Raw genomic sequence first — 25,695 nt, forward strand, 5'->3', positions numbered from 1 at the left:
GGTCCACACTAGTCATTCATTCAGCAAATATAACTGAGTTCCTATTATTTGCCAGATACTGTGTAAATAAGACAGACATGGCTCCTCTATATTCTGATGGGGAAAATAGTTCCAAAAAATTGACAAGAGTGAATGAATTAATTGCATATTGTTGAAGGAAAGTCAGAAAGCCAAGATGGTGGATGACTGGAGGAACACCATGCTGGCGTGGCTGGGAAAGTAACCCTGAGGAGGTGACATTTAGGCCAGGGGCTGAGTGGTGAGAAGCATCTTGCCATGGAAATTTCAGGAGGGTGTTTCGGGCAGAATAAAAAACAACAAGGGAAAATGTCCTAACAGAAGAAAGAGCTTGGTTTTTTGGAAACTGAAAAGGTTAGCATGCCTATTTCTAATGCCAGAGAGAGTGATATAAGGTAAGACTGGAGAATAAGTTCCAGGACAGAGCATTCTGGGCTGCGAAATCCTAGAAAAGACTTTGCATTTTGTGGTAGTTGCAATGGGAAGTTATGCGTCCCCACTTTAGTCTGGGCAGCTGTTTCTTTCATTGTTTTAATATAATGAGATATATAATACTTGCTTTGGCTACTTCATGGTGTTAATGTAAATAACAAATGATACAATGTGTGTGATATAAACTTGTTATATGCGAAATTCTCTATAAAATAAGAGATAGTAAAGGCCCACAGAGTAAGTGTTTCTTAGCAAGAAGTATTACAAATATTTTACAAATATTCTTTGGAAAATATTCAGAACACTTGAACTTGTGGTTAGACGGGGCAAGTAGTGTGTAAGCAAGCACAATGTTAAAAATATCCATTTTTACAGCGCTTCGCGGGAGTATAAACAAAATGTTTACAGTGTTCTTTGGGAGTTCCACTTCTACCTAGGTCATAAATAGGTTGTGGCAGGCTATCTTTCCTGCTGTAATAACTAGAGAAAAAAAATAAATGTTAAAATCATGCATGTTTAAAAAAAACTTTAATGGAGAATTGTGGACCAGAGAAATGTAAAGGAGCTAAATTCCAATGAGGGAAGAGTACTTCCTAGGTGAGCAGAACACCTAGGCAGAAGTCATTTCCCTCCATGGGAATGAATCTGAGTATGTGCACTGCTGGGCAGAAGATCACACCCGAATGGGTAGAGGGACTCTGCAGGGGTGAGGAGGCACCAGTGGAGCTGTTAATGGTGGCCTGCACAGTCTAAGCACATTGGAATTTGAAGAAGTGCCAAATACAGAACTAGTTCTCCACACCTGAGTTTTCTCCTTGATATTTTTGCTTAGAGCACAGCAACACAGGAGGCTGGGGACTGAGCTGTAAAGCAGAGAGAGATTTCTGTAGTACCATGATATTTATCCCACAGTCCTTCTAGAGGGAGGGACCTATAATACAGATGGGACAGATCTCTCCCTTGAAACATTTGAAACATTTAGATGACCTACAACTTATAAAATTGCAACCCAGCCCAGATCCAGCTCAATTCCATGTTGGACTGAACTGATCTGTGTCTCACTTGAACTGTCAGACAGAGGAAAGGGCTTGCCCTCCTGGAGGAAATTATTATTTACTCTAGTAGTCTAGAGTTCTTTTAAAATCAATGTCTACCATACAACAAAAAGTTAGGAGATTTGTAAATGAAAAATGTGGCCCACGAACAATTAATTGACTATATTTCACTATTAGCAGACACACTGATGACACAGATGTTGACATTAAAAAACAATAACTTTCAAGTAATAATAAATATGTTGAAGAAATTAGAGAAAAACCTATAAACATGAATAATGTCAACATAGAAATAGAATCTCTAAAAAGAACTGATTGGACATTCTTGATATGAAAACACAAAATCAGAATTGAAGCATTCATTGGATGGACTAAACAGCAGACTGGACACATGGAAGAAAGGAAAAATGACTTGGGAGACAGGGCAATGGAAAATCTCCAAACGGAAGCACAGAGAATGAGGGGGAGGCAAAGCGTGTTGTAAGGGATGTTTGGGACGGCACCAGTGGCCCCACGGTCATGTTTCTGCGGTCCCAGAGGGAGAGGAGAGAGAATGGGATGCAAGAAATATTTCAAGAGGAAAAGATAAGAATAAACCAAAATCGATGACAGATTCTAGACGCTCAGTAAACCTAAAGCAGAATAAATACACAGAAATCCACATTCTAGGCACATCTTACTTAAACAGCTGACAGCAAAAATGTTTTACAAGCAGCTAGAAAAATATGCATTATATTTAGGAGAACATCAATATGAATTTTAATTGACTTCTCTTCTTATTACTGTCAATAGTCCAGAAGACAGTGCAATGACATCTTTAAAAGGATTTTAAAAAGCAAACAAAAAACTGTCAGCCTAAATTAGTATGTCCAGTGAACAACAACCATAACAAAAATAACCCCCTGAAAATGAATTAAAGACATATTCCGAAAGAAACCTGACAGAATTTGTTGCCGCAGATCCACAGTACTAGAAATGGCAAGGAAAGAGAAGAGAAATGCTATAGGAAGCTCTCAAAGCTGAGGGGAAATGACCTGTTGTGGATATACTTAATGTGCAGGAAGGAATAAAGAGCACAAAGATTGGATAAAAACTATTTACTTACTTTCTGAAAAGATTGTTAACTTTTTTAAAGAAACAGCAATGATAACTATTGTGGAATGTAGACATGTGAAGAAGCAACATTATGATAATAATATAAAGAGGAAAGAGAATAATACTCTTGTAAGGTATTACATTGTTGTGAAATTGTAACACACTAATTCAAAGTAGACAATAATAAATTATAGATCTCTAATAATCATTAAAATATAATACAAGTTATTCCTTTAGAAATGATCAAAGAAAATACAATAATACAATGTTTTTTAAAATGTCACTTTGAATTTATGGTAATTACCATGAACTTAAAATCTAATGTTAAACCTAACTCCAAAGTGTTTTCCCTCCCCAAGTTGCTATGTAATACAATTGCATTCTGGTTTTTATGTAATGTTTTCCTGGTCTTGTTTTGAAATAAAGAAAAATACAAACAGCTGATGAAGCTTAAGCTCTTATTTATCCTAATATGGTGAGGTATGCAGCTACAGATTAAGGCTCATCAAAGTGTTGGATGAGCCTGAGGATCGCAATTATGTGATGCTTTAAGAATGGAAGGTCATGGTCTCCCAGTTCCACCCTGTGATGAGGGGGGAAATATTTGGATATCTAACTAAAACTGTGAAGACTCTTCCAAATGTTCCTGTCCCAGAAATGCTGTCTGTCCACTTTGGCCAAAAATGAATAGTGGATCATTGCAATTACAGCATTCTTCTGGTGGATTGTCTCAGATGAAACCAGGGTGTTAGTCCGACGCTCATGATCTGTGTTTCCCATCTGACCCCCTGCCCTCAGCAGTTGTATGATGATCTGTTCCCTGAGGTTCATCAGTATACCCTCCGCATGAGCGCCGCACTGTGTCCTGTAACTCAGATCATCATCATCAGCCCTAACTACATCTGCTCCTCATCTTATAAGATTCACTTATTGTTTCCCAAATTTACCACTTCTTCGAACATTTTCAGTGTTTGGGTATATCTGCATTTTGCTTAATTTCCAAGACAAATTATGCTACTCTATGCAGCTATTAAGATGATATATTTATATTGGCTGGAAAAGATGTCTATGACATGGTTTTGAGTGGGGGAAAGAAATCAGCTTATACAGCAGTGTTGATGTGGTACAGATGGGAGGAGAATTTCTGCTTTATGCAACAGTATGTTACTTAACCTTTTACACTTACTAATACACTGTATAAAAATTTAAAAAACTACTTTTATGTATGTGGTTAAAACTGTATATTTATTTCAAACTAAGCATATTAATGTTTTTAAAGAAATAAACCTAAAAAATCCAGAAGTAGAGGACGTTTGGGGCATCTGTAACCTTTTCTGAATATGGTACACAGAGGACAGTCAGCGGTATGAGCAGTGGTGATTGGTTAATTTTATAAGAAGTAGGTATGTATATACTAGAACTCTAGGAATTTGTTAGTAGTTTTCAGTATTAGTCTTGTTGCAAGAGGGGAAAGGCTTAAGGCCTAAAACTAATAAAGAAAGCAATAACTGTCTTGTTACCTGTGTTGATTTAATCTATATTTCACCCACCAGAATGTCTTGTCAAACTATAAAGAATTGAGTCAAAAACTCTTATTACCTAATTATCAAACAAAGCAACTTAAAATTATTTTTATCACACAGCACAACTTATAAACATAAAAAAGGTGTTTCATATTTTCCTGAAATGCTTTGCTTTTTAAAAAAGATTTTATTTATTTTTAGAGAGAGGAGAAGGGAGAGAGAGGGAGGGAAAGAAACAGGCATTGGTTACCTCTCACGCGCCCCCCAACCCCGTCTGGGGACCTGGCCTGCAACCCAGGCATGTTCCCTTACTGAGAATCAAACTTGTGACCTTTTGATTTGCAGGCTGGTGCTCAATCCACTAAGCCACACCAGCGAGGGCTGAAACACTGTGGTTTTTAAAAATAAATTGACTATCTTGCTCTAGTTAATGTTCAAATCTAGAATTACTCTCAGTCTGGAACCATGAAAGGGTCAATGATAAAATTCCAGAAAGTTTTACTAAAGGTGGTTTAGAAACCTAGGATTCCTAGAGGTATGGGCAGTACGAGGAAACAGACTTTTTTCTTATCTCCTTCCCTTTTTGTACTTTCATGAATATCAGTGTGCTTTACATGTGCTATCAGACATGCTAAATATGATAAGACATGACTGCTGCAGTGCCGCATATCAAAATTTAACTGTTCTCAGTCATATTGCCCACAGTTGGACGTTTCCGTGCCATTACCTCTTTCTGTCTGAGTGTTTTTTGGTGGAGGGGCAGTGAAATAGCTCAGACCACACATTGGGTAAGAGGCAGTCTCATTCTTTTAGTTCAATTCCACCTAAACCCAAGGAGAGCAGGGTAAACTCAGAGATGCTTTGAAAGGAGTTGCATACTCATACCAAATAGGAAAATAAATGTAAAAACATGTAAGTACAAGACCAAAAGATTTTCTACATGAAGTTAATTAGTTTTTGTTATTGGGGACTACTGTGTACAGTTAAAAAAACATTCTGCTTTTAGGAAGTGTAATATTTGTCAATCATAGATCATGGAAGTCAAATATTTAATTTTTTTTCTAGCTTTATTGAGATATAATTAAAAGCATTGTGTAAGTTTAAGGTGTACAACCTGATGATTTGATGCACATATATTGTCAAATGATTACCACAATAAGGTTAGTTAACACATGTATACCTTACATAAAAATACATAAACCACCAAAATCTCTCAGAATTCCAACATTTTGACATATCTACGTTATGATGTCTCTTGTTTTTTAAACTAAATCGTTAAACGTTATTATGTTCTAAATGCTTTACATGTGCTAATTCATTTAGTCCTTGCAGCAGCCCCGTGAGAAATGTGCCCCAGGAAGCCGCTCCATTCTCGGCATCTGTCTCCTAGATAGGTGGTTGTCCACTTGGCGAGTGATAACCGGAGCCTACCCTCCCCTTCTTGGTGATTGGTCCCCCGCCTTGGTGGTGATCCAGTTGTCCCTGAACTGACCATGGGTCTCTGTGCTCCAGGTTGATGCCCGCTTCCCCATCCTAATATAGGGTTTTCCATTGAAGGTTATGGATTATTTTTTCTCACTATCTCATTATCTCAAAAGCCAACTTTTTTCCAATTTAAAAAATTCTAGCAAAAGACACATAAGATAAAATTTACCCTCTTAATCATTTTTTTTAAAGCTACTTCAATGTTTTTTATTTTTTAAAGATTTCATTGATTTATTTTTAAAGAGAAGGAAGGGAGAAAGAGAGGGAGACATCAATGTTTGAGAGAAACATATGTTGGCAACCAGGCCTGCAACCCAGGCATGTGCCCTGACCAGGATTTGAACTGGTGACCTTTCATTTTGTGGGACAATGCCCAACACACTGAACTACTCCATTCAGGGCCCTCTTAGCCATTTTAAGTGTGTATTAAGCATTAAGCCTATATTAAGTATTAAGTACATTCACATTGTTATACAACCATCTCCAACATCCAGCTCCAGAACTCATTTCATCTTGAGAAAATAAGCCTTGGTTCACGTTAAAATACCCATTCCCTCTTCTCTCAAGCCCCTGGAATCTGTCATTCTACTTTCTGTCTCTGTGAGTTTGACTGCTCTAGGCACCTCATATAAGTAGAATCATACAGTCTCTTTTTATTTTGCCTGGTTTATTTCATGTAGCATAAATCTTTAAGTTTCATCCATGTTGTAGCAAATATCAGGATTTCTTTCCTTTTCAAAGCTGAATAATATTTTATTGTATGTATTATGTCCCATATTTTGTTTACCTATTCATTCGTTAACAGATATTTGTGTTTCTACCTTGTAGCTTTTGTGAGTAATGCTTCTATGAATATGAACATATAAAAATCTCTTTGAGATCTCACTTACAACAGCTGAACCATTTTTACATTCCTCCCAACAGTGAACCAGGATTCACTTCTCCACATTCTCATCAACATTGTTGTTTCCTTTTCTTTTGTTTTGGTTGGGGGCAATCCTAATGGATGTGAGCAGCCAACTTCTTACACCCTCCTCTATCATCATCTTAGATACTTTACAGAGACATGCTATACATGGTTTGACTGATAAAAATAACTTCCTACTTTATAAGTATGTGAAAACTATAAGAGTACTTCTGTTGTAAGTCTTAAACGGCCACAGAGGCATTATGAATTATATAGAGTAAAAAAACAGGGAGGGGCACTACTGAACGGAGATTGTTCCCTCAAATCTCTCTCTACCACACTAACTCCATTTCTCCACGGCGCTAAACCTAAATTGAATTATGCAATTTATGCCATAGAAAACACTGATTTTTATTCACAGATATTATTCTTTCCTCAGAAAATCCATTCCTCGCTGCCGAAGAATTAACAGGATGCTCTCCAATGAATCCCTACATTCTCCTGCATTCAGCCGCTCCAACTCACAAGCCTCCGTAGACAGCGCCTCCATGGAGGATTTCTGGCGGGAAATAGAAAGCATTAAAGAGAACAGCATGGGAGGGCAGGATGAGCAGACACCAGCCGAGCTTAAGCCTGTGGATGGTAAGGTTCTAGATTCCCTTTCCTGTGTGCTGACTTACTATCTCAGTATGCTCTCTCTTGTTCTGTCAGCAGATAGAACTCATCCCATTAACAATTTAACAAATGAATTTAGTAGAATTCAGCATATCAGCCACCTGCTCCCATTGGTTTGTATCTACTGGACTAGTTCAAGGTAGATTCTGTTCAAGAAGACATGACCTAAAGGCAGGCTATCAACAAAATTCAAATTGACCTCTTACATATTGCTACTTAGGGATGCTGTGCCTATTACTTTAATTCAGTTTTAAAGACTCTGTAGTCCATTATCCCCCTCTAATGGGGTTAATTTTAGTTTTAGCAGGTAACTTGACTAGACTCATACTCTCAAGTCTGTCTTCCCTGCTCTATGCAGCATCTATATCTTGGTCATTCATTTAGCCTTCTAGCTGCTATATTTTGATACAGTAACTCAGTGAAATTAGTTTGAGTATTCTAACTTTGATGGCCTCTACATCTATGTACTTGACTATTAATTATGAAAAGACAGAGAATGAGAGCAAGAGAAAGAGAGTGTGAGATGGAAAATATTGCCAGTTCAAATCTTTGAAGTACCCTGGCTGGTGTGGCTCAGTGGATTGAGCCCTGGCCTGTGGCGAACCAAAGGATCACCAATTTGATTCCCAGTTGGGACACATGCCTGGGTTATGGGCCAGGTACCCAGTAGGGGGCGCTTGAGAGGCAACCACACATCAATGTTTCTCTCCCTCTCTTTCTCCCTTCCTTCCCCTCTCTAAAAATAAATAAAATCTTTAAAAAAATCTTTGAAACGTTTATTGATAATAGAGTATTTAGAGAATGTATTCTTTTGTATTACCTAAATACCATAAAAATGTACTAGTTTTCAGTAAAATTAAATAAAAGAAGGTTAAGGACCAAAATAAATGAAAATAGTAAGAGTGTAATTGTCTTTAGTTTTCAAAAAGAGCAAGATTACTCACCTGGGATTAAAAGCATATGTCATTTCCTCCAGGTGCTACCTATCAACACGTAAACACATAACAACCAGGAAAGACTAAAGGTGGTTTAATTAGTAAGTTTACACATAAGAATGTTTTCATTAGGCACATTATATATACACACATATATTGTGTATACATACACACATATACCTACACACATATGTGTATGTACCTATATATTTATACAATGTATATGTATATTACATACATACACATTTATATCTATATTTCTATAATTAGACATTGAAATATTTGAGTTCACACCTATACCTTCAATTTCAATATAATACCACTCAGTTCATTGTACTGTTCTCCCTTAACAGATCTGACTTCCTTCTTAGTGAGAAAACTGGTCTTCATCATCTTAAATATATGCACTTACTTATACTTATTTGATCAGTGCCTCTGACAGTACGAATTTTTCTCTTCCTCTCAGGTTGCCCTTCTCATCGCAGGCTCCGACATCCCTAGATTACTCCTCTGCATGTGCTCCTCCCTTGCTCTGCTCCAACGGATGGCTTTAGGCTTTAAGACTAAATTTAGGGAGAAGAGACAGTGACTATCTGTCTTTTAAAGAAATTAATATCCACATATTTAACATTTCTATTACTTTTTTATATATTCAGTATCTATCGCATGTCTTTTCCCTTTAGCCTAAAAAGAGCTATCTTTAACATATTTTTACAGAGCAAATTTGCTGGTGATAAATTCTCTTCATTTTTATTCACTTGAAAATGACTTTTTTCCACCTTCATTCTTGAAGGGTATTCTTGCTGGATATCTAATTATTGTTTGACAGGTTTTTTTTTTTCTTTCAGGATTTTAAAGATGTTATCTTATTGTCTTTTGACATCCATTATTTCTGATAAGGAGTTAATGTATTCATATTATTGTTCCCCTGTATGTAATGTGTTGTCTTTCTCTAACTGCATAAATTTTCTTTCTATCTTTGGTTTTCAACAGTTTGATTTTAAAATGCCTAAGTGCACTTTCTTTTGTATTTACTTGCTGAACTAGTTGGGTTTTCCACAAATTTTGGAAACTTTTGGACATTATTTCTTAAAAAATTTTTTTTGCACTACTCTCTGTCTCCTCTGAAACTTCAACTCTACGTGTATTACACAACTTAACATTTCCCTAAGATCACTGGGGAATGTTTTAAATGTTTAAAATATTTTTCTTTCTTTTACATTGGGTAATTTCCATTGAATATCCAAGTTGAGTGGCCCCTTTACAGTCTCCAGTATGCTGTTAAGCCCTTTCAGCAAATTTTGTATTTAATATATTTTAATTTCTAGTTCTATAATTTAAATTTTAGTTCTTTTAGCTATTTTTATACTTTCACTTTTGCTGTAATATACTGTGCACTCGTCATGGGCATCTTTTCTTTTGTTGTTGAGTATAGATATAAAGGCTGCTATAGTCCTTGCCCAACATCAGTTATCTGAGTCTTTCTATCAACTACCTTTCCTTGGATAAATTAATCCATTTTTTCTTTTTACTATATACTAGATATTATAACATTTTTGATAGTGTAATAATATTGTGACATTATTAATATGTTTTAGAGACTCTGGATTCTCTTGTCTTCCTGTAAAGGGGATTAATTTTAGTTGCAGCAGTTAACTTGATGAGACACATACTCCTGAGTCTGTCTTCCCTGCCCAGTGCAGCATCTATAATCTTGGTCATTCATTTAGCCTGGTAGCTGCTGTTTTTCAATAGGTTGCTTGGTGTCTCTCATATGCCTTTTTAGTTTAAGGTTTAGTCAGTGATTTGGTCAGAATTTATGCACAGATTTTGGAGGTCTTTCCTAGGTGACTCTCTTAACAGGGATGTTTCCACTTTCCAGCTGTTCTAATAATCCCATACTCTATGCTCTGACTTCTCAAATAAGTAAAACTATGGTTTTCTATTTGAGTTCTAGCCACCCAGCACTGTAGGAATTGGAAAAGGACCTCAGTTTTAAAGTTGCATAAGTTTGACTCTTATGCAGTGCTTTTTCTTTTATCAAAATTTAATTGTTTTTCAGTTCCTGCCTGCACTTGGTTCCTCTCCATTACCTTCAAATTTAATTATTTTATATACTTAATTCAGAGTTCATAATTGTTATACACAAGCTACTCTACCTTTCCTGGAAGATTTTATTCCCTTTTTAATATGGTTCCCCAACAAACTTACTAATGTGGTGGATTAGCACAGAATGGCACGACTTAGGCTCAATGTTGCATTTTCTGTTAAAGGGGATGTTTATAAAGCCAATGAACAATAAAAACAAGGATGTAAATAAAAGATTTGCCTAGCTAAGAAACTGGACCTGTGAAGCACATTGGAAGGCTTTGTTCACATACCAATGATGCAATAATGTAAGCATAGCCCAAGACTCCTAGACTGATATTTTGAAGAGGCTATTTACAAATTGGTCTAATCTGCTCTTTAGACAAACCCCATTCAGGAATGCTTGTTTAGCATAGTTCCCAAAATCGTATGTGCAGTGGATTTTCTATTACAAGATGTTGTTATTCGGAATTATTTATTATTTCTGTACTTCTGATTTACCACAGCAGTTGATTCTTATTATGACAGATCTTACATTTTTAAATTGCCTTCTGAAAAATAGAAAAATCACCTACTGTTTAGAATAAGGAGAACAGTAAAAGAACAAATATCTATTGAACGTATATTTTTACAACTGTGTTGATAAAACAATCCTCATAGCCCCCTAATAATTTTGTTATTATTACCTCTATTTTGCCAAGAGGACACTGAGCCCAAGAGATATCTTAAAACTTTCCTTAGCCTTTCATCTAATAAATGGTAGCATTGGGATTTCAATCTGCCTTTGAGGGATGAAAACAGTGTTTTATGTGCTATTAAACCCTTCTTTTCTATTATGGTTTTAGTTTAAATATTCATATTTTATCCTTTTTTGAATTGATAGTCCAGATATGGCTTATATTTAACTGTCTGACAAGGAAAAAGGCATTTTTCCTTACCCAATCTGCCAATTAACCTTACTGTACTAGAAAACACTTTAAAATTTGACTTATTTGAAAAATAAAATACAGACTTTTATTCATTTTATAGGTCTTTTCCATAACTTTGAAAAAGGACCATCTTAATATATTGCTTACTGATATTTCTTATTCACTGATGTGCAAGACCTAGAGATATACACGTAATCCAATTAGACAGAATATTCTAACCTTCTATTGGTCATGTCATTTTACAGAGGGGGAACTTGAAGCAGAGTGGTTGCAAGATGTGGGTTTATCAACCCTGATCTCAGGTGATGAAGAGGAGGATGGCAAAGCCTTGCTCTCCACATTGACTCGAACCCAAGCCGCTGCAGTGAAAAAGAGATACAATACTTATACCCAAACCATGAGGAAAAAGAACAAGCAGTCCATCAGGGATGTCAGAGACATCTTTGGCATCAGTGCCTCTCCTGTAAGTAACCAACATAGCTCAAAGGTTTGGTTTGGTTTGGTTTGGCTAGTTGGGGGTGGAGGGAAGGGGAAGGAATAGAACAAGAAGAGTATCAGAAAAGGCCATTCACTCACTAGATTTTAAAGAAAACTAAAGATAGCATGGTCCAAATTTTTACAAATTTGAAACTTAGGCTATCATTCCTTATCTCCCATTCAGCAATCTCCCTCAACACTAAATGCATTCCCTTTTTCATTGACTTATACAATAACTTTTTGGCATGGAGCAAGTCTTTGTGGATGGGATACACAGAGCTTTTAGTTAAATCTAAGTGCTAAATGGAAATAGTTGCAGGATTTCTGTGAAAATGGCCCCAGTATTACAAGCAAGTCTGGGTGGTTTGTTTTAAATGGGTGTGGGGTGGGGGGACGTGGGTGAGTGCAAAGGGTAGCCTTTGTGGTCAAATAACTTAAAAAGGTAAAAAATCAAAAGATATGAGCATTAATTTAGTAGGAGAGAAAATGACTCATAAAAGGCATAAGGGAAACATCACATGTTTTATAAGGAACGGCTGGTTGAAATTTCAGCTTACCCTGAGCAGCTCCACAGCCTTCCTTTTGTTTCTGAGGCTGTTCATCGTGTTCTGCTGTATGTTTGTTTCACTGTGTGCTCTGCCTTAGAACTCATTTATTCATGCATTCATTGCATCATTGCAATGTCTGTTGCATAACTGAGTTATTGATGCAACAAATAGTGATTGGACACATTTTCTGTGAAAGGTCCTATATTAAGTTGTATGCAGATAGGATTCTTGGAACTTGGAGGATAATTCGTGTATAGGTAAGGGAGACTTGATATTCTGCTGCAGTTTCAAAAAGTTGCCTGGGGGAGATTAGTTAATCACTCTGATTTAGGTTATCCACCTGTTTAACTGTAATACCAATAATGACATAATTTTTAAAATTTTATTGATTATGCTATTACAGTTGTCCCATTTCCCCCCTTCATTCCCCTCTACCTTTCACACCCTCTCCCACCCACATTCCCCCCCCTTAGTTCATGCCCATGTGTCATAAGTTCTTTAGCTTCTACATTTCCCATACTATTCTTGTCCTCCCCCTGTCTATTTTCTACCTACCATCTATGTTACTTATTCTCCATACCTTTTCCCCGTCTCTCCTCCTCCCACTCCCCTGTTGCTAACCCTCCATGTGATTTCCATTTCTGTGGTTCTGTTCCTGTTCTAGCTGTTTGCTTTGTTTCTTTTTGTTTTTGTTTTAGGCGTGGTTGTTAATAATTATGTTTGCTATCATTTTACTATACATGTTTTTATATTCTTTTTCTTAGATAAGTGCCTTTAACATTTCATAAAATAAGGGCTTGGTGATGATGAACTCCTTTAACTTGACCTTATCTGAAAAGCACTTTATCTGCCCTTCCATTCTAAATGAAAGCTTTGCTGGATAGAGTAATCTTGGATGTAGGTCCTTGCCTTTCATGACTTTGAATACTTCTTTCCAGGCCCTTCTTGCTTGTAAGGTCTCTTTTGAGAAATCAGCTGACAGTCTGATTGGAACTCTTTTGTAGGTTGCTGTCTCCTTGTCTGTTGTTGCTTCTAGGATTCTTTCCCTCATTTTAATCTTGGGAAATGTAATTATGATGTGCCTTGGTGTGTTCCTCCTTGGGTCCAAATTCTTTGGGACTCTCTGAGTTTCCTGGACTTCCTGGAAGTCTATTTCCTTTGCCAGATTGGGGAAGTTCTCCTTTATTATTTGTTCAAATAACTTTTCCACTGGTTGCTCTTCCTCTTCTCCTTCTGGTACCCCTATAATTCGGATGTTGGAACGTTTAAAGATGTCCTGGAGGTTCCTAAGCCTCTCCTCATTTTTTGAATTCTTATTTCTCCATTCTTTTCTGGTTGTATGTTTTTTTCTTCCTTCTGGTCCACTCCATTGATGTGAGACCCAGCTTTCATTCCATCACTGTTGGATCCCTGTGCATTTTTCTCCATTTCACTTATTGTAGCCTTCATTTTTTCATCTAATTTGTGACCAAAATCAACCAATTCTGTGAGCATCCTCATCACCAGTCCTTTGAACTGTGCATCTGCTAGGTTGGCTATCTCTCAGTAACTTAAAAGTACTGGTTCTGGGGCTTTCAATTCTGTTTGAGCCATGTTTTTTTCTTTTTCCCTTTGGTCTGGTCGCACCTGTTATGTATGAGGGGCGGAGCCTTAGGTGTTCACCAGGGCGGGGCACCCCAGTCATTGGGTTGTGATGTTGTATATGGGGTGGGGTCGAGCGGGAACTATGGCACTTGCTCCACTCTCCGTGGGACCTCAGTCCCTTCCGCTGCTTCCCCCAAGCAAACTGGGCCCCTCTGGTGCCAATTCCCAGGTGGCTGGGCTTGTTCACACCGTGGGACCCTCCAAGGACCTCTCCTGTGAGTCTGGGAGTCTCTCCCAATGCCTCAACCCCCACAGGTGTTTTCAATCAGTGCCCCAATGCTCTATTTTCCAGCGCTGTGATCCTGGGTTGCGCGGCAGTGCCTTGCTTCACAATCACTGCCTCATTGGGTCTGCCAGCTGCCACTTGCGTGCTCAGGGTCCACCTGCTGCGGTACTGCGCACCCCAGATGCCTTACGTGCCTGGTCCCAATGCTCTCTACTCTCCTCACCAAGACCCGCGCCCGGCTGCCCAATTCCTCCCCTTCTACTGGTCTGGATGAACATGTCTATTTTAGAACGTGTTCTTGGTTATCCAACTTCCATTCAGATCCATTTTCTATCAGTTCTGGTTGTTATTCTGTTTCTAAATTGTTGTTGTCTCTATCTTGGTTGTGCGAGGAGGCATAGTGTGTCTGCCTATGCCTCTGTCTTGGCCAGAAGTCAATAATGACATAATTTAAAACCTCAGGGATCTTGGGTAGCAAGCATAGTTGAAGACAGTTTCCTACTTGAGTTACTTTAGGTTGTCTGTAAGTCATATCTTCTCCTAGATATATTAATCACATTGAGTAGTGGCCAGAGCAGCTCACATATACTTAGTTAACCTTTGCATTTGTGCTAACATTGTCCTAGAATGGCACTATCCTTTAGAACTTGCTACAGCGATAAAAATGATGTACTTCTGTGCTGTCCAATATGATAGCCTGCATTTGAAATACAGCTGGTGTGAATAAGGAATTGAATTTTTAATTTTACCTAATCTTAATTGATTTAAATCTAATTGGTTACACTTGGCCTGTAGCTAATGAATTGAAGAGCACACTTCTAGAATCTTCTGTATATAATGATACACTTTGAGGTACGTGTGTTTAGAGTTCTGTGCTGTTTGAACTTTCAAACTACTTGAAACCTGTGTCTTCTGGTTGGTGAGATATCCTACAGCTGTAATCAAGTAAATAAGAGGGATGCCCACAACTTCAGTCAAGGGCTCCAGCCACAAGTTCCTGGCTGAGATGTCTACCAAGGAAGTCTTACCCTGCTGATTTAAATTCCCAGGGTCATTTTTCAGCGTTCTTCCAGATCATCTTGAGAGAGTCATGAGACTTGGCCTATATGGTTTCTTTCCCACTTCAGTTTACAGCTACTTCAGACAAAGTTTGTTGCTCTTTGCTAGCAAACTACAAAATAGGAAAGGGTCTACTGGTTTCTCCCAAATTCTCCAGTTACTTAAGAAAACACAAAAGTAGCCTCTTTAGAGTTCCTAAAAAACTGGCTGTTTAGTGAAATAGAAACAGGGAGGCAAAGGGATCTTTTTGTGCTATTCCCCTTCTTTTACTTAGATCCTGAAGGGAAACGTAAAGTGGGCACTTACCCATTGGGGCTTTAAGTGTAAAAAGAAATGAAAAGTCTTTGACTTTTCCATAATGCACAGGTACAATGAACTGTGGGGTGTTCAACTCCAGCAAAGGCAGAGACAGGGCCTATGACAGTGCTATTGTAGGGACAGAGGCAGCCTGGGGAAGGCAGGGGTGGCGCTTCCTCCTGCTGTCTTCCTCTTCTCCTCTTCTGCTCTTGCTGCTGAAGCACCAGGAATGGAGAAGGGGAATAAGGCAGGGAGAGTGGTTTCAGGTACTTAAGACCAGGTGCTCAAGGGGGAGAGGTCTTGTGCTGTCCAGGCAAGTGGAATGTCTGAAAGTCCGTGAAAGCCTGGCATTATATACATTGCTTAAAAATTCAGTTCTTGGTTCAAATGTAAAAAGCAGTATTTTTAAAAATATTGTACATTTACAATATATAAAGCCTAATAATCACCCTCACAGATTTTCAAAAAATCAGCATCTGTTTCCCCAAGTAAAGAGATGTGAAAGTCTTTTAGGAATGCACCTAAAATTTTCAGTTTCCTATTTAAACTTGACAGCATAAACACCAATTCCTCCCTCTTTCCTTCTTCTCCAAATATCTGTCTTGGTCTGTCTCTTGCAAATGTGCTTTTCCTTCTCCTCCTCTTCCTCTTCTTTGTCTCTCTGTCTCCCTCCCATTATTTCCTACTACTACTTTTTTTCTACTGCTATTTCTTTCTTTCTTTGGCATCATTAATCTACATTAATAGAATAATTACCTAAATTTTTCCACTTCACATTATAATTTTTGTAAGGTAATTTTGCATCAATCTTAGCCATATGAATTTGACCCAGCAAACTTACCTAGTGGAGATATAAACTCAATGACTTGAAAGATAAATGTGTAGATTAAACTAGTTTTTCTTTTAATTTTTTGCACATAGAAGCCCACTCTGAAAACCATTTTCCTTCAGAATTTTGAAGGTGCTTGTCCATCAGCTCCTCTCGGGCACCACGGCTGCAGTGTGTGTATCATTCGCACTTCATTACATGCAGATGTGGAGGCTTGTTTCACATCTTATTTTTACCATTGGAACCTTGAAATTTTTACCTGTTTTACCATTTTGAAAAATTCATCGTGGTAACTACTAAGTGAGCTCTTCCAATATAACAGCTCGTTTATTCTACAAGTTCCACATGTTTTTTCTAATATTTAAAACTATACTGATTTCATTCAAATTCTCTGTTACCTCCTTGTAAAATTCCTGTTACATGATTGTTGCAATGTTTGGATTGAATCTCTCTTTCTCCTAAATGTCCCCTTATATATTCCAAGATTTGTTTTGCATGTATGTTTGGTCTACATTCTTGAATATCCCTTCAATATCATTTTTTATATTAGTAATATGCTGTTATTTTAAAATATATTTTATTATGCTATTACAGTTGTCCCATTTCCCCCCCTTATTCACCTCTGCCCTGCACACCCCCTCCCACCCACATTCCCTCTCTCCCTGTTTTCATGTCCATGGATCATACATATAAGTTCTTTGGCTTCTATATTTCCCATACAATTCTTAACCGCCTCTGCCGCCGTCCACTATTTTCTACCTACCATTTATGCTACTTATTCCCTATACCTTTTCCTCCATTCCCCCCTCCCCTTCCCTGCTGAATACCCTCTATGTGATCTCCATTTCTGTGATTCTGTTCCTGTTCTAGTTGTTTGCTTAGTTCATTTTTGGTTTAGGTTTTTTTAGATTAGGTTGTTGATAGTTGTGAATTTCTTGTCATTTTACTGTTCATATTTTTGATCTTCTTCTTTCTCTTAGATAAGTCCCTTTAACATTTCATATCATAAGGACTTGGAGATGATGAACTCCTTTAACTTGACCTTATCTGCGAAGCACTTGATCTACTCTTCCATTCTAAATGAGAGCTTTGCTAGATAGTAATCTTGGATGTAGGTCCATGTCCTTCATGACTTGGAATACTTCTTTCCAGCCCCTTCTTGCTGTAAGGTTTCTACTGAGAAATCACCTGAGAGTCTTGTGAGAACTCCTTTGTAGGTAACTGTCTCCTTTTCTATTGCTGCTTTTAAGATTCTCTCCTTATCTTTAATCTTGGGTAATGTAATTATGATGTGTTTTGGTGTGTGCTTCCTTGGGTCCAACTTCTTTGGGACTCTCTGAGCTTTCTGGGCTTCCTGGAAGTCTATTTGTCAGATTGGGGAAGTTCTCCTTCATTATTTTCTCAAATAAGTTTTCAGCTTCTTGCTCTTCCTCTTCTCCTTCTGACACCCCTATGAAGATGTTGGAACATTTAAAGTTGTCCTAGAGGTACCTAAGCCTTTCCTCATTTTTTTGAATTCTTGTTTCTTCATTCTGTTCTGGTTGAATGTTTATTTCTTCCTTCTCGTCCAAACTGTTGATTTGAGCCCTGGTTTCCTTCCCTTCACTGTTGGTTCTCTTTACTTAACTTTTCATAACCTTCACTTTTTCCTCTGTTTTGTGAACATACTCAACCAATTCTGTAAGCATTCTGATTACCTGTTTTGAATTGCACATCTGATAGGTTGGTTATCTCTCCGTTGCTTACTTGTATTTTTTCTGAAGCTTTGATTTGTTCTTTCATTTGAGTCTTTTTTTTGTCTGGGTGTACCTGTTACGTAGTAAGCGGTAGAGCCTTAGGTATTCACCAGGGCGGGGCAACCCACATTGCTGCGTTATGACGCTGTATGTGGTGGAGGGGTCCAAGAGGGAACAATTTGGCCCACTCAGCTCTCTGCCAGCTTTCAGTCGCTTTCCCTGCTACCCACAGGCAAATTGGGCCCTTCTGGTGCTGATTCCCAGATGGATGGGTTTGTGTACATCCTAGGACTCTTTCGATCTCTCCAACGAACTCTCCTGTGAGGCTGGGAGTTTCTCCCGCTGCTGTCTCAAACCCCACAGGTTTTTTCAGTCAGAGGTTTGAGGCTTTATTTCCCTGAGCTGGAACCCTGGTTGCGTGGTCTGTCTTACTCCTCAGTTGTTCCTCCCCATTTATCTGCACTCAACCGTGGGACTCCCTGCTCTGCCAGCTGCTGCCTTGACTTCCCTGGTCCTCCAGCCCCCACCTTGCCACAAGTCCTCTCCTCCTGGCTGCCTGTCTCTGCTTCTCCTACTGGTCTGGATGAATGGTCCTTGGTTGTCAGACTTCTGTACATTTCAATTTTTTTGTCAGTTCTGGTTGTTTTTTTGTTTTTGAATTTGTTGTTGTTCTTTTGGTTGTACAAGGAGGCAAAGTGTGTCTACCTACACTTCCATCTTTGCCAGAAGAATATGCCTTTATTTTTTAAAATTTAACAGTTATGTTGTTAATTACCCACAGGCTCTCCTTGCCCCTGATTTTTCCATTTTTTAGCCATCCGTTCTTGTTTCTTGGCTGCAGTAGCCTCTCAACACTCTGAAGTTACTAAATTAAAACCTAAATTCGAGAGTTCTTATTTTCTTTAAATTATCCGTTTATTTCAGGGTTAAGTGTTTATTTTTGGCATCATCATCTTTCTCTTTCACTGCTATTCAATTGATTTTGATCCCTGGGTGTTGATTGATATTTATTTACAGAAGACTATATCAATTGATTGATTAGCAAAGGTTATGGCTGTATATTTCCTATGCAGTTATGTAAGCCTGTTTTCTCTCCAGAGATCCCTTGTAATAGGAGTCTGGGTATCTGTGAATGGTGAAGTGTGTCCATGTCAACTGTCACATTTCACTTTAAGAGGCACTGCCATCAGTGTCAAAGTAAAAAGAGTCCTGCAGAATCCTAACTAATTTTCCTATCAGGCAAGCCTAACTTCCCTTTTTATACTCCTGCCCATATCCTTTTACAAGTCCTCAGTGAAGCGCAGTTCAACTCTCTTTTTGTTCAAGGCAACCACGCACGTGCTAGGACAGCCACCACCATCCCCAATGCAAGTGGTCACTCTGACACCAAGAGGACAATTCTAGGGTTTTAACCTAGAATCACATTTAGCTGTTACCTATTGCTCAGTGTCAGAGAGAAAAAAGGTCTCCTGGCCTCTCTGTTCAGAAAAACATTCTTCAGTTACTTTGTTCATTGTTTTCCAAATTGAGGGATGACTATGTGCTTTTTATTGTTGTTGTTGTTCTTACTAGGAGATTTTTTCTGGACCAGCATTTGTCTGCTACACATTTTCCTCTTGTACCTTTTTTTTTTCAGGCTGAGGTTTTTCTCTATTCTTATCAAACCATTCTTGCTTACTTTTTATTTTCCAGGAACATTCAACAATTTCTGTTCTTCTAGTGGAAATGTTAATGGTTTCTAGAATTACTCTATGGAAAAGGTATCTCTCTTGACACTTTGTGACACTTTGAGTGATTTTCAGGGGGAAGAGAAAGTGGTATGTGTATTTTGATCCAATTTTGATCCATTATCTTGATCCAATTTTCTTATGCTAGTAAGTAGCATTGTTCCTTCCCAAAAATGTTTCTTTTTCCTTATTATAAAAGTAATACATAATCTTTACTGGAAACTTAGAAAATATAGACAAGGAAGGTAAAAAAATGACTATTTCTATGGACCCAAGTAAAATTTTATGATTTCATTAAATATCCAATAAATTTTATTTTCAATGGAGTTCTTACCATAAAGGAATAGAATATTCAACCTTTGTTTTAGTAGAGCCATTACACACTAAGTCACAAATACTAAATCAACCTTTGGATACATAACACAAGGTCTGTAGTCTTTCTCATCATGAACAGAATTCCAGTACCCAGATACATTTTTATAGTAATCAGAATACGTGAACCAAGTAATTTTTTAATTGAGCAAAATAGTCATTCTAATTTATTTCTAATTTCATTATTGATAACTGTTAAAGGTGGTACTGACTTATAATTGACTGTAAAAGTGGGTCATACATCCTGTTTTAAGAAAAATATGATTGATTACATCACTTATGTACATTTGACAACGTTTAACTGAAAACCTCAAAAATCATGAGTTGTACAAATATAGATGTTTGTTTTTCTCTCTTTAAGAAACTAAAGGTAAGTGTTCCTTTTTCTTAGCATTGACCCAACTTCCTTTTGCATTCTATTTTGTCTTTTATATGAGGCCTTGGTCCTATTGCTTACAAGTTGATTTGGCCACTACAGGCACCATGTCTGTGTTCCTGGCAGTTCCTGGAACTTGTACTGACTGCTTCTGTCCCTCTGGCCTTCCTTTCCTGGAAATCTGATATGGTAGAATTCCATTTACTACCTGTCATCCAGCACTGTTAAATGAACATCTTTAAGGTGCAAGAAAGCCTGGAAAATCAAATTTTTTAAAGATGGACACAAAAACTTCTAAAAATATATTAGTATGCTATTAAGGAATATAGGTGCCTAAGTGAGGGGTAGGCAGTTGACAGCATCTGGTCTCCACAGAGACCAATGTCTATCATCATCCTGGCAAGTATTAGCTGATAAATGACTGAATGCAATGATCAGTGAACGCAGGCAGGTCATTTGTATGTAGAGCTCCACAAATATGTATGAATGTACACGTATTATACATACCATATAACTGAATGCACATTGGCCTTTGGGAGAATATGCCTGAATAAAAATGCACTTTCATTTTTTTTCAATAGCCAGATGATTTTTCTTGTATCCCAACTCCTCTTTTGGATGCAACCCTGGATGAAGAAGGGCTCTCAGCAGTTCCCTCCAGAAATGGCCTACTGGTAAGATAAAGCAAGGGGGATTAAGAGTAAGGAGACTGGGAAAAAAAGTAATTAGTTCAAGGCAGTCAGGAATACTTGGGAAAAAAATCCCTGTTTGTAACAACAAAGAGACTCAAACCACAAATAACTACATGGCTACCTGTATCTACAACATGGAAAACAACCACAGCTCTAGCTACAGCCACAGCCATGTCAGAATGTGGGGGAGGTCATTAGCTAAACTTCTGTTCTGTTTGTTGAGTGAATAATGGAAAATCTTGCACTACCCTCCATGTAACTTTCAATATTAATGTAATTCTCACTATGGGAAATATTTAGACATTTCAGTTATTTTTTAAATGTAAATATCTGGGGGACGGCAGCACAACAGCATCTTAAATGTACAGCAGTAAGTGGGGAAAAGTGCAGCATCTAGCACAGGGGGTAGACATTTTTCATGTCACAGGAGGTGAGACATTTCATTAGAGTGCACTTTTTTCATTTTAGTCCAGAGTTTCAAAGAGAGCAAATTGAAGTTTGTAACTGCCAGTAAAACTGTCTCAATAGACAGCTTTATTTTTGTGAGATGAGTTTATCCCATTGTGATCTGTACCACTTGGCAGGAGACTTGGGTCCTTTTTGAAGTGGTGCACCCCGAGTAGGAAAAGTAGAAAGGTCATGGGTTTGCCGATATCTTTCTCCATTTGGACTCACAGCTGCAGAGCATTTGCAGTGGGAGACTTTCCTTTTATGCTTTAATATTTTTCCTTCTCTTTAGCTCAGCTTTTTTTCTTCCTAACAGAAGAAGAGGGATCTTTGCTAGTCTAAGAATAACCCTGTATCACCTTTGATCCGATGAAGATGATGATGATGATGTTCAGTTTTTTAGTTTCTATATACTCTATTTTCATCTTATGTATATTTTGCATGGGGCACTCTATCATGGGTTACTTTTGGTCCCTTCCAAAATTCTTTTGCAGGGTTTGGATGTGAACAGTTTGTATTCTGGTTGCCCGTCATTTACTGAGAGTAAGCCAAGGGCGGAGGTAGAGTCTGGTTAGGGCTGTAAGCCATCCTGTTTTGCAGATTTTAGTCTCTAATTTTTTTCTAATTTTATTGTATTTCTCATAAGAAAGCTAACTCTTTCTAGTCAGAGGTTTTTACATTTTCTGTTGAGTTAGAAACAGGCCTCATGTGGCCTTCTCAGTGCAAGGAGTCTTATATACCTCACATGCAACCAGGAACTTGACCCAAAGTATTTGTTCCTCTCTTCCCACCCCATTTTCCTTCACAGCAGCCACTGCCTCTTCCCTCAGCCAGAGGAAGAACAAGTCAGAGTAGACACTGGCCTCTTTCCAAATAATGGGTTTCTGTGAGCCTTTACCCCACCTGACTCTACCTACATTTTGATTGCCTCCCATTTACCTCACAGGTGAGGAGGTTTTCCTACCCTAGGGCTATAGGGATGGCCAAACACAGGACACCTGGCACTTGACAGCAACTTAGGAGTCACATATTCTCACAGCCTGCGGGTGGAGGACACCACAAAGAGCCACAGGCGGGGTGCTCTCAGGGCCTAGTGAACAAGCCAGACTGCAGGAGGCATGCTTTGTAGTAATAAGAGGGTTGGGTGCCCCCTGGCTCCCAGAGGAGAATGTGATTGGCTTGTTTGAATGAGTTCATAGGCTGGTGAGGAACTGAAACCCACCACTCAAGGATAATGAGGAACTGTGTCTGGTCCCCTGGATCAGGAGCGTTGTCTGGCTGGGGCACCTTATGTACAGAGGCAGAATGGGAGGGGAACTTGTGGTCAGGCCACTCACAGCCTTCCCGATTTTATCAGCTGTCCAGGCAACACAGAACAGTTGGCCTTATGTTAGGTCTTACACCACACCCCTGACACTTCCACCTCTAGCCGTGGACTCTCATGAATAGTCTGTATTCATTTTATTTCTTTTCTCTTTTCTCACTTTTATCACCTTTTATTTCAGTTTCTTGAAGGTCTTATCTCCTTTTGAAGGTTAATCAGGGTCAGGTGTGGTGCCAACACGTGAAGAAACTTCTCCCTGAGATAGAAGAGAACATTTGTTTTACCCTAGCCATACCCCTGAACTGCTCACAAGTTTACAGAATGAGAAAGCAAGTATACCTGACTTATGAATGTAGAAGTGAACTCGAGCCGCTTGAACTCCTGTGGTTCAGGGGTCAGTTGTACTGTTCTTTCTCACAGGGGGGTCATGAGGCTAGCATTACAGAATGACTACAGAGAGCAGTCAAAATATTAATCTGTGTAATCACACATATTACAAAAGATTACATCTTCTTAGCAGATTCAGCCTTTTATCCTTGGAGCATATCTGGCAAGAAATATCTCTGGATACTAAATGTTCATATCTAAAGGCTTAAATCCTAACATAGTGAGTGTCAAAATGTTAGGCCCTAAGTCAGTTTCTTTAAGATATATCTAAATATTCATCTATTTGCTTTTACATAGAGGGTCAGTATTGAGAAGTCTGATGCCTCTCTAAATCTTATTCCTCTATGTATATCCTGTTCTTATTTTCATATTTCCTGAAGATTTTTAGGATTATTGTTATTGTTGGAGACTTGAACTGTCATCAGGATATAAAATCATTTCTTTAATCATGATTAGCACTCAGTTTTTTGTTTCTGTAAATGTTCTTTTTAGTTCTGAACATTCTCTTCCAATCATTTCTCTAATTATTTTATTTTTCTCATTTTCTCTATCTTTTCTTTCATTACTTTAATTAAACTCACATATCTCTTAAATTTTCTTTTATATTTTACCTATCTTTTTTGTTTGTTTTGTATGCTGGTAATGATTTTGTGTACATCATTTTATAGATCCCTAATCCTAATATTTGCCCTGAGTAGTTATAATTTAACTGCCATTAATTTTTTTAATTCAGCAATTAAATTCTGTTAATTCACAAGAACTCTTGCTCTTTTAATGACTTCTCCTTTATTATTATAGTTAGCTTCTGATTTATGGATACAGTAGCTTCTCAAATCCCTGTGAAATTATTAAATCATTATAAGCTGCCTTCTCTTCCTTCAGTTATCTCTTTCTCCCAGACTGTTTATCACTACATGTCTTTTTCAGGATGTTAATTTTCTCCATGGCTGACTTTTTATGTTGATTTTCTCCAATGACTGATGATATTTTGTGATTAATTTATATTTATTAATGAACTAGGTTGATTTTTCAATGACTTATGATATGTCATTGCTATATTATTTCCTGCCATTACATACATTTTTCCAATAATTCTTTCTTGAATAAGAGGGAAAGCTTTGGGTACTGTATACATAAATAAAGTATGAGAATGGTGTGTAAATGGAAGTTAAACAATACACCTGCATTAGTACACACACACACACACACACACACACACACACACACACCTTCAGTGCCAAAGGGAGAGCAGTGAACAACTTTATTTTCTATCCTAGACAAAGCTGATGTTTTCCTTTTATTCTCCCATCCATCTTTTGTGGAGGTTCAGAGTAACCTGATTAAATTAAAATCTTGTTTTGGTCCCAACACTGGACATCTTACCAAGGCAGATAGTTCCTTCATTTAGAGTGCTTTTCTTGGGTTCATACATAGCTCCTGCCTGCTGTTTAGTATGAAAAGGGCTGTGGGGAGGTCAGCCTAGCCCCTCTTTTGAGAAAACACTTTACAATAAATTATCCTGGCTGTTACCCTCAAGCTCCTCACTGCCCTTTGTAATTTTCACTCTCAGCTTTGTTGTTTATTTGTTTTTTTTGTGGATCCCTCCTTTCCATGACAGCAAGGTTGTCTTATGCTGCTTAGTCTGAGAATTTCTGTACAGTTATGAAATAAATTGCTTACATTTTAATTTCAGGAATTTCTAACAAATTCTGATCTGTTATTAGAACACTTTGTTGGTTTCCAGTGCCATTTGCAGCTTGTTCTTTTTTCCTCAATACAACAACATAAACATTTATTTATTTTGTTGTTCAAGTACAGTTGTCTCCATTTGCCCCCCACCACTCTTCCCTGTCACACACACCCTCACCTCCCACCCTCAATCCTAACCCCTTTGGCTTTGTCCATCGGTGGTTGATGACCCTTCCCCTTCATTCCCCTGTTATCTGCCTCTCCCCACCCCTCAGGTTACTGTCAATTTCTTCTTTATTTCAATGTCTCTGGTTATATTTTTCTTGCTCATTTGTTTTCTTGATTAGGTTCCACTTATAGGTGAGATCATGTGGTGTTTGTCTTTCACCACCTGGCTTATTTCATTTAGCATAATGCTCTCCAGTACCATCCATGCTGTCGAGAAGTGTAGGAGCCCCTTCTTTCTTTCTGCTGCATAGAATTCCATCATGTAAATGTATCATAGTTTTTTGATCCACCCATTTACTGATGGGTACCTAGGTTGTTTCCAGTACTTGGCTATTGGAAATTGTGCTGCTGTGAACATTGGGGTGCATAGGTTCTTTTGAATTAGTGTTTTAGGGTTCTGAAGGTATAATACCAGCAGTAGAATTGCCGGGTCAAAAAGCAGTCCCGTTTTTAGTTTTCTGAGCAAATTCCATGTTGTTCTCCACAATGGCTGTT

At 38.0% G+C, this 25,695-nt stretch overlaps 1 protein-coding gene across 5 annotated transcripts in view; it reads left to right on the plus strand.

The window, feature by feature from the left end:
• Positions 1 to 25,695, plus strand: part of ARHGAP28 (Rho GTPase activating protein 28) — a 218,652-nt gene that overhangs the window by 116,806 nt on the left and 76,151 nt on the right. For 4 of the 5 annotated variants that reach the window (XM_036009298.1, XM_036009294.1, XM_036009297.1 and 1 more), the window contains exons 2-4: positions 6,955 to 7,157; positions 11,388 to 11,605; positions 21,015 to 21,107. In XM_036009298.1, coding sequence (XP_035865191.1) covers positions 6,955 to 7,157; positions 11,388 to 11,605; positions 21,015 to 21,107 — 514 coding nt within the window. The remainder of the gene's footprint in view (positions 1 to 6,954; positions 7,158 to 11,387; positions 11,606 to 21,014; positions 21,108 to 25,695) is intronic. The other variant, XM_028524908.2, reaches the window with a different exon arrangement.

Source organism: Phyllostomus discolor, chromosome 9 (assembly GCF_004126475.2).
Source record: "Phyllostomus discolor isolate MPI-MPIP mPhyDis1 chromosome 9, mPhyDis1.pri.v3, whole genome shotgun sequence".
Taxonomy (NCBI): Eukaryota; Metazoa; Chordata; class Mammalia; order Chiroptera; family Phyllostomidae; genus Phyllostomus; species Phyllostomus discolor.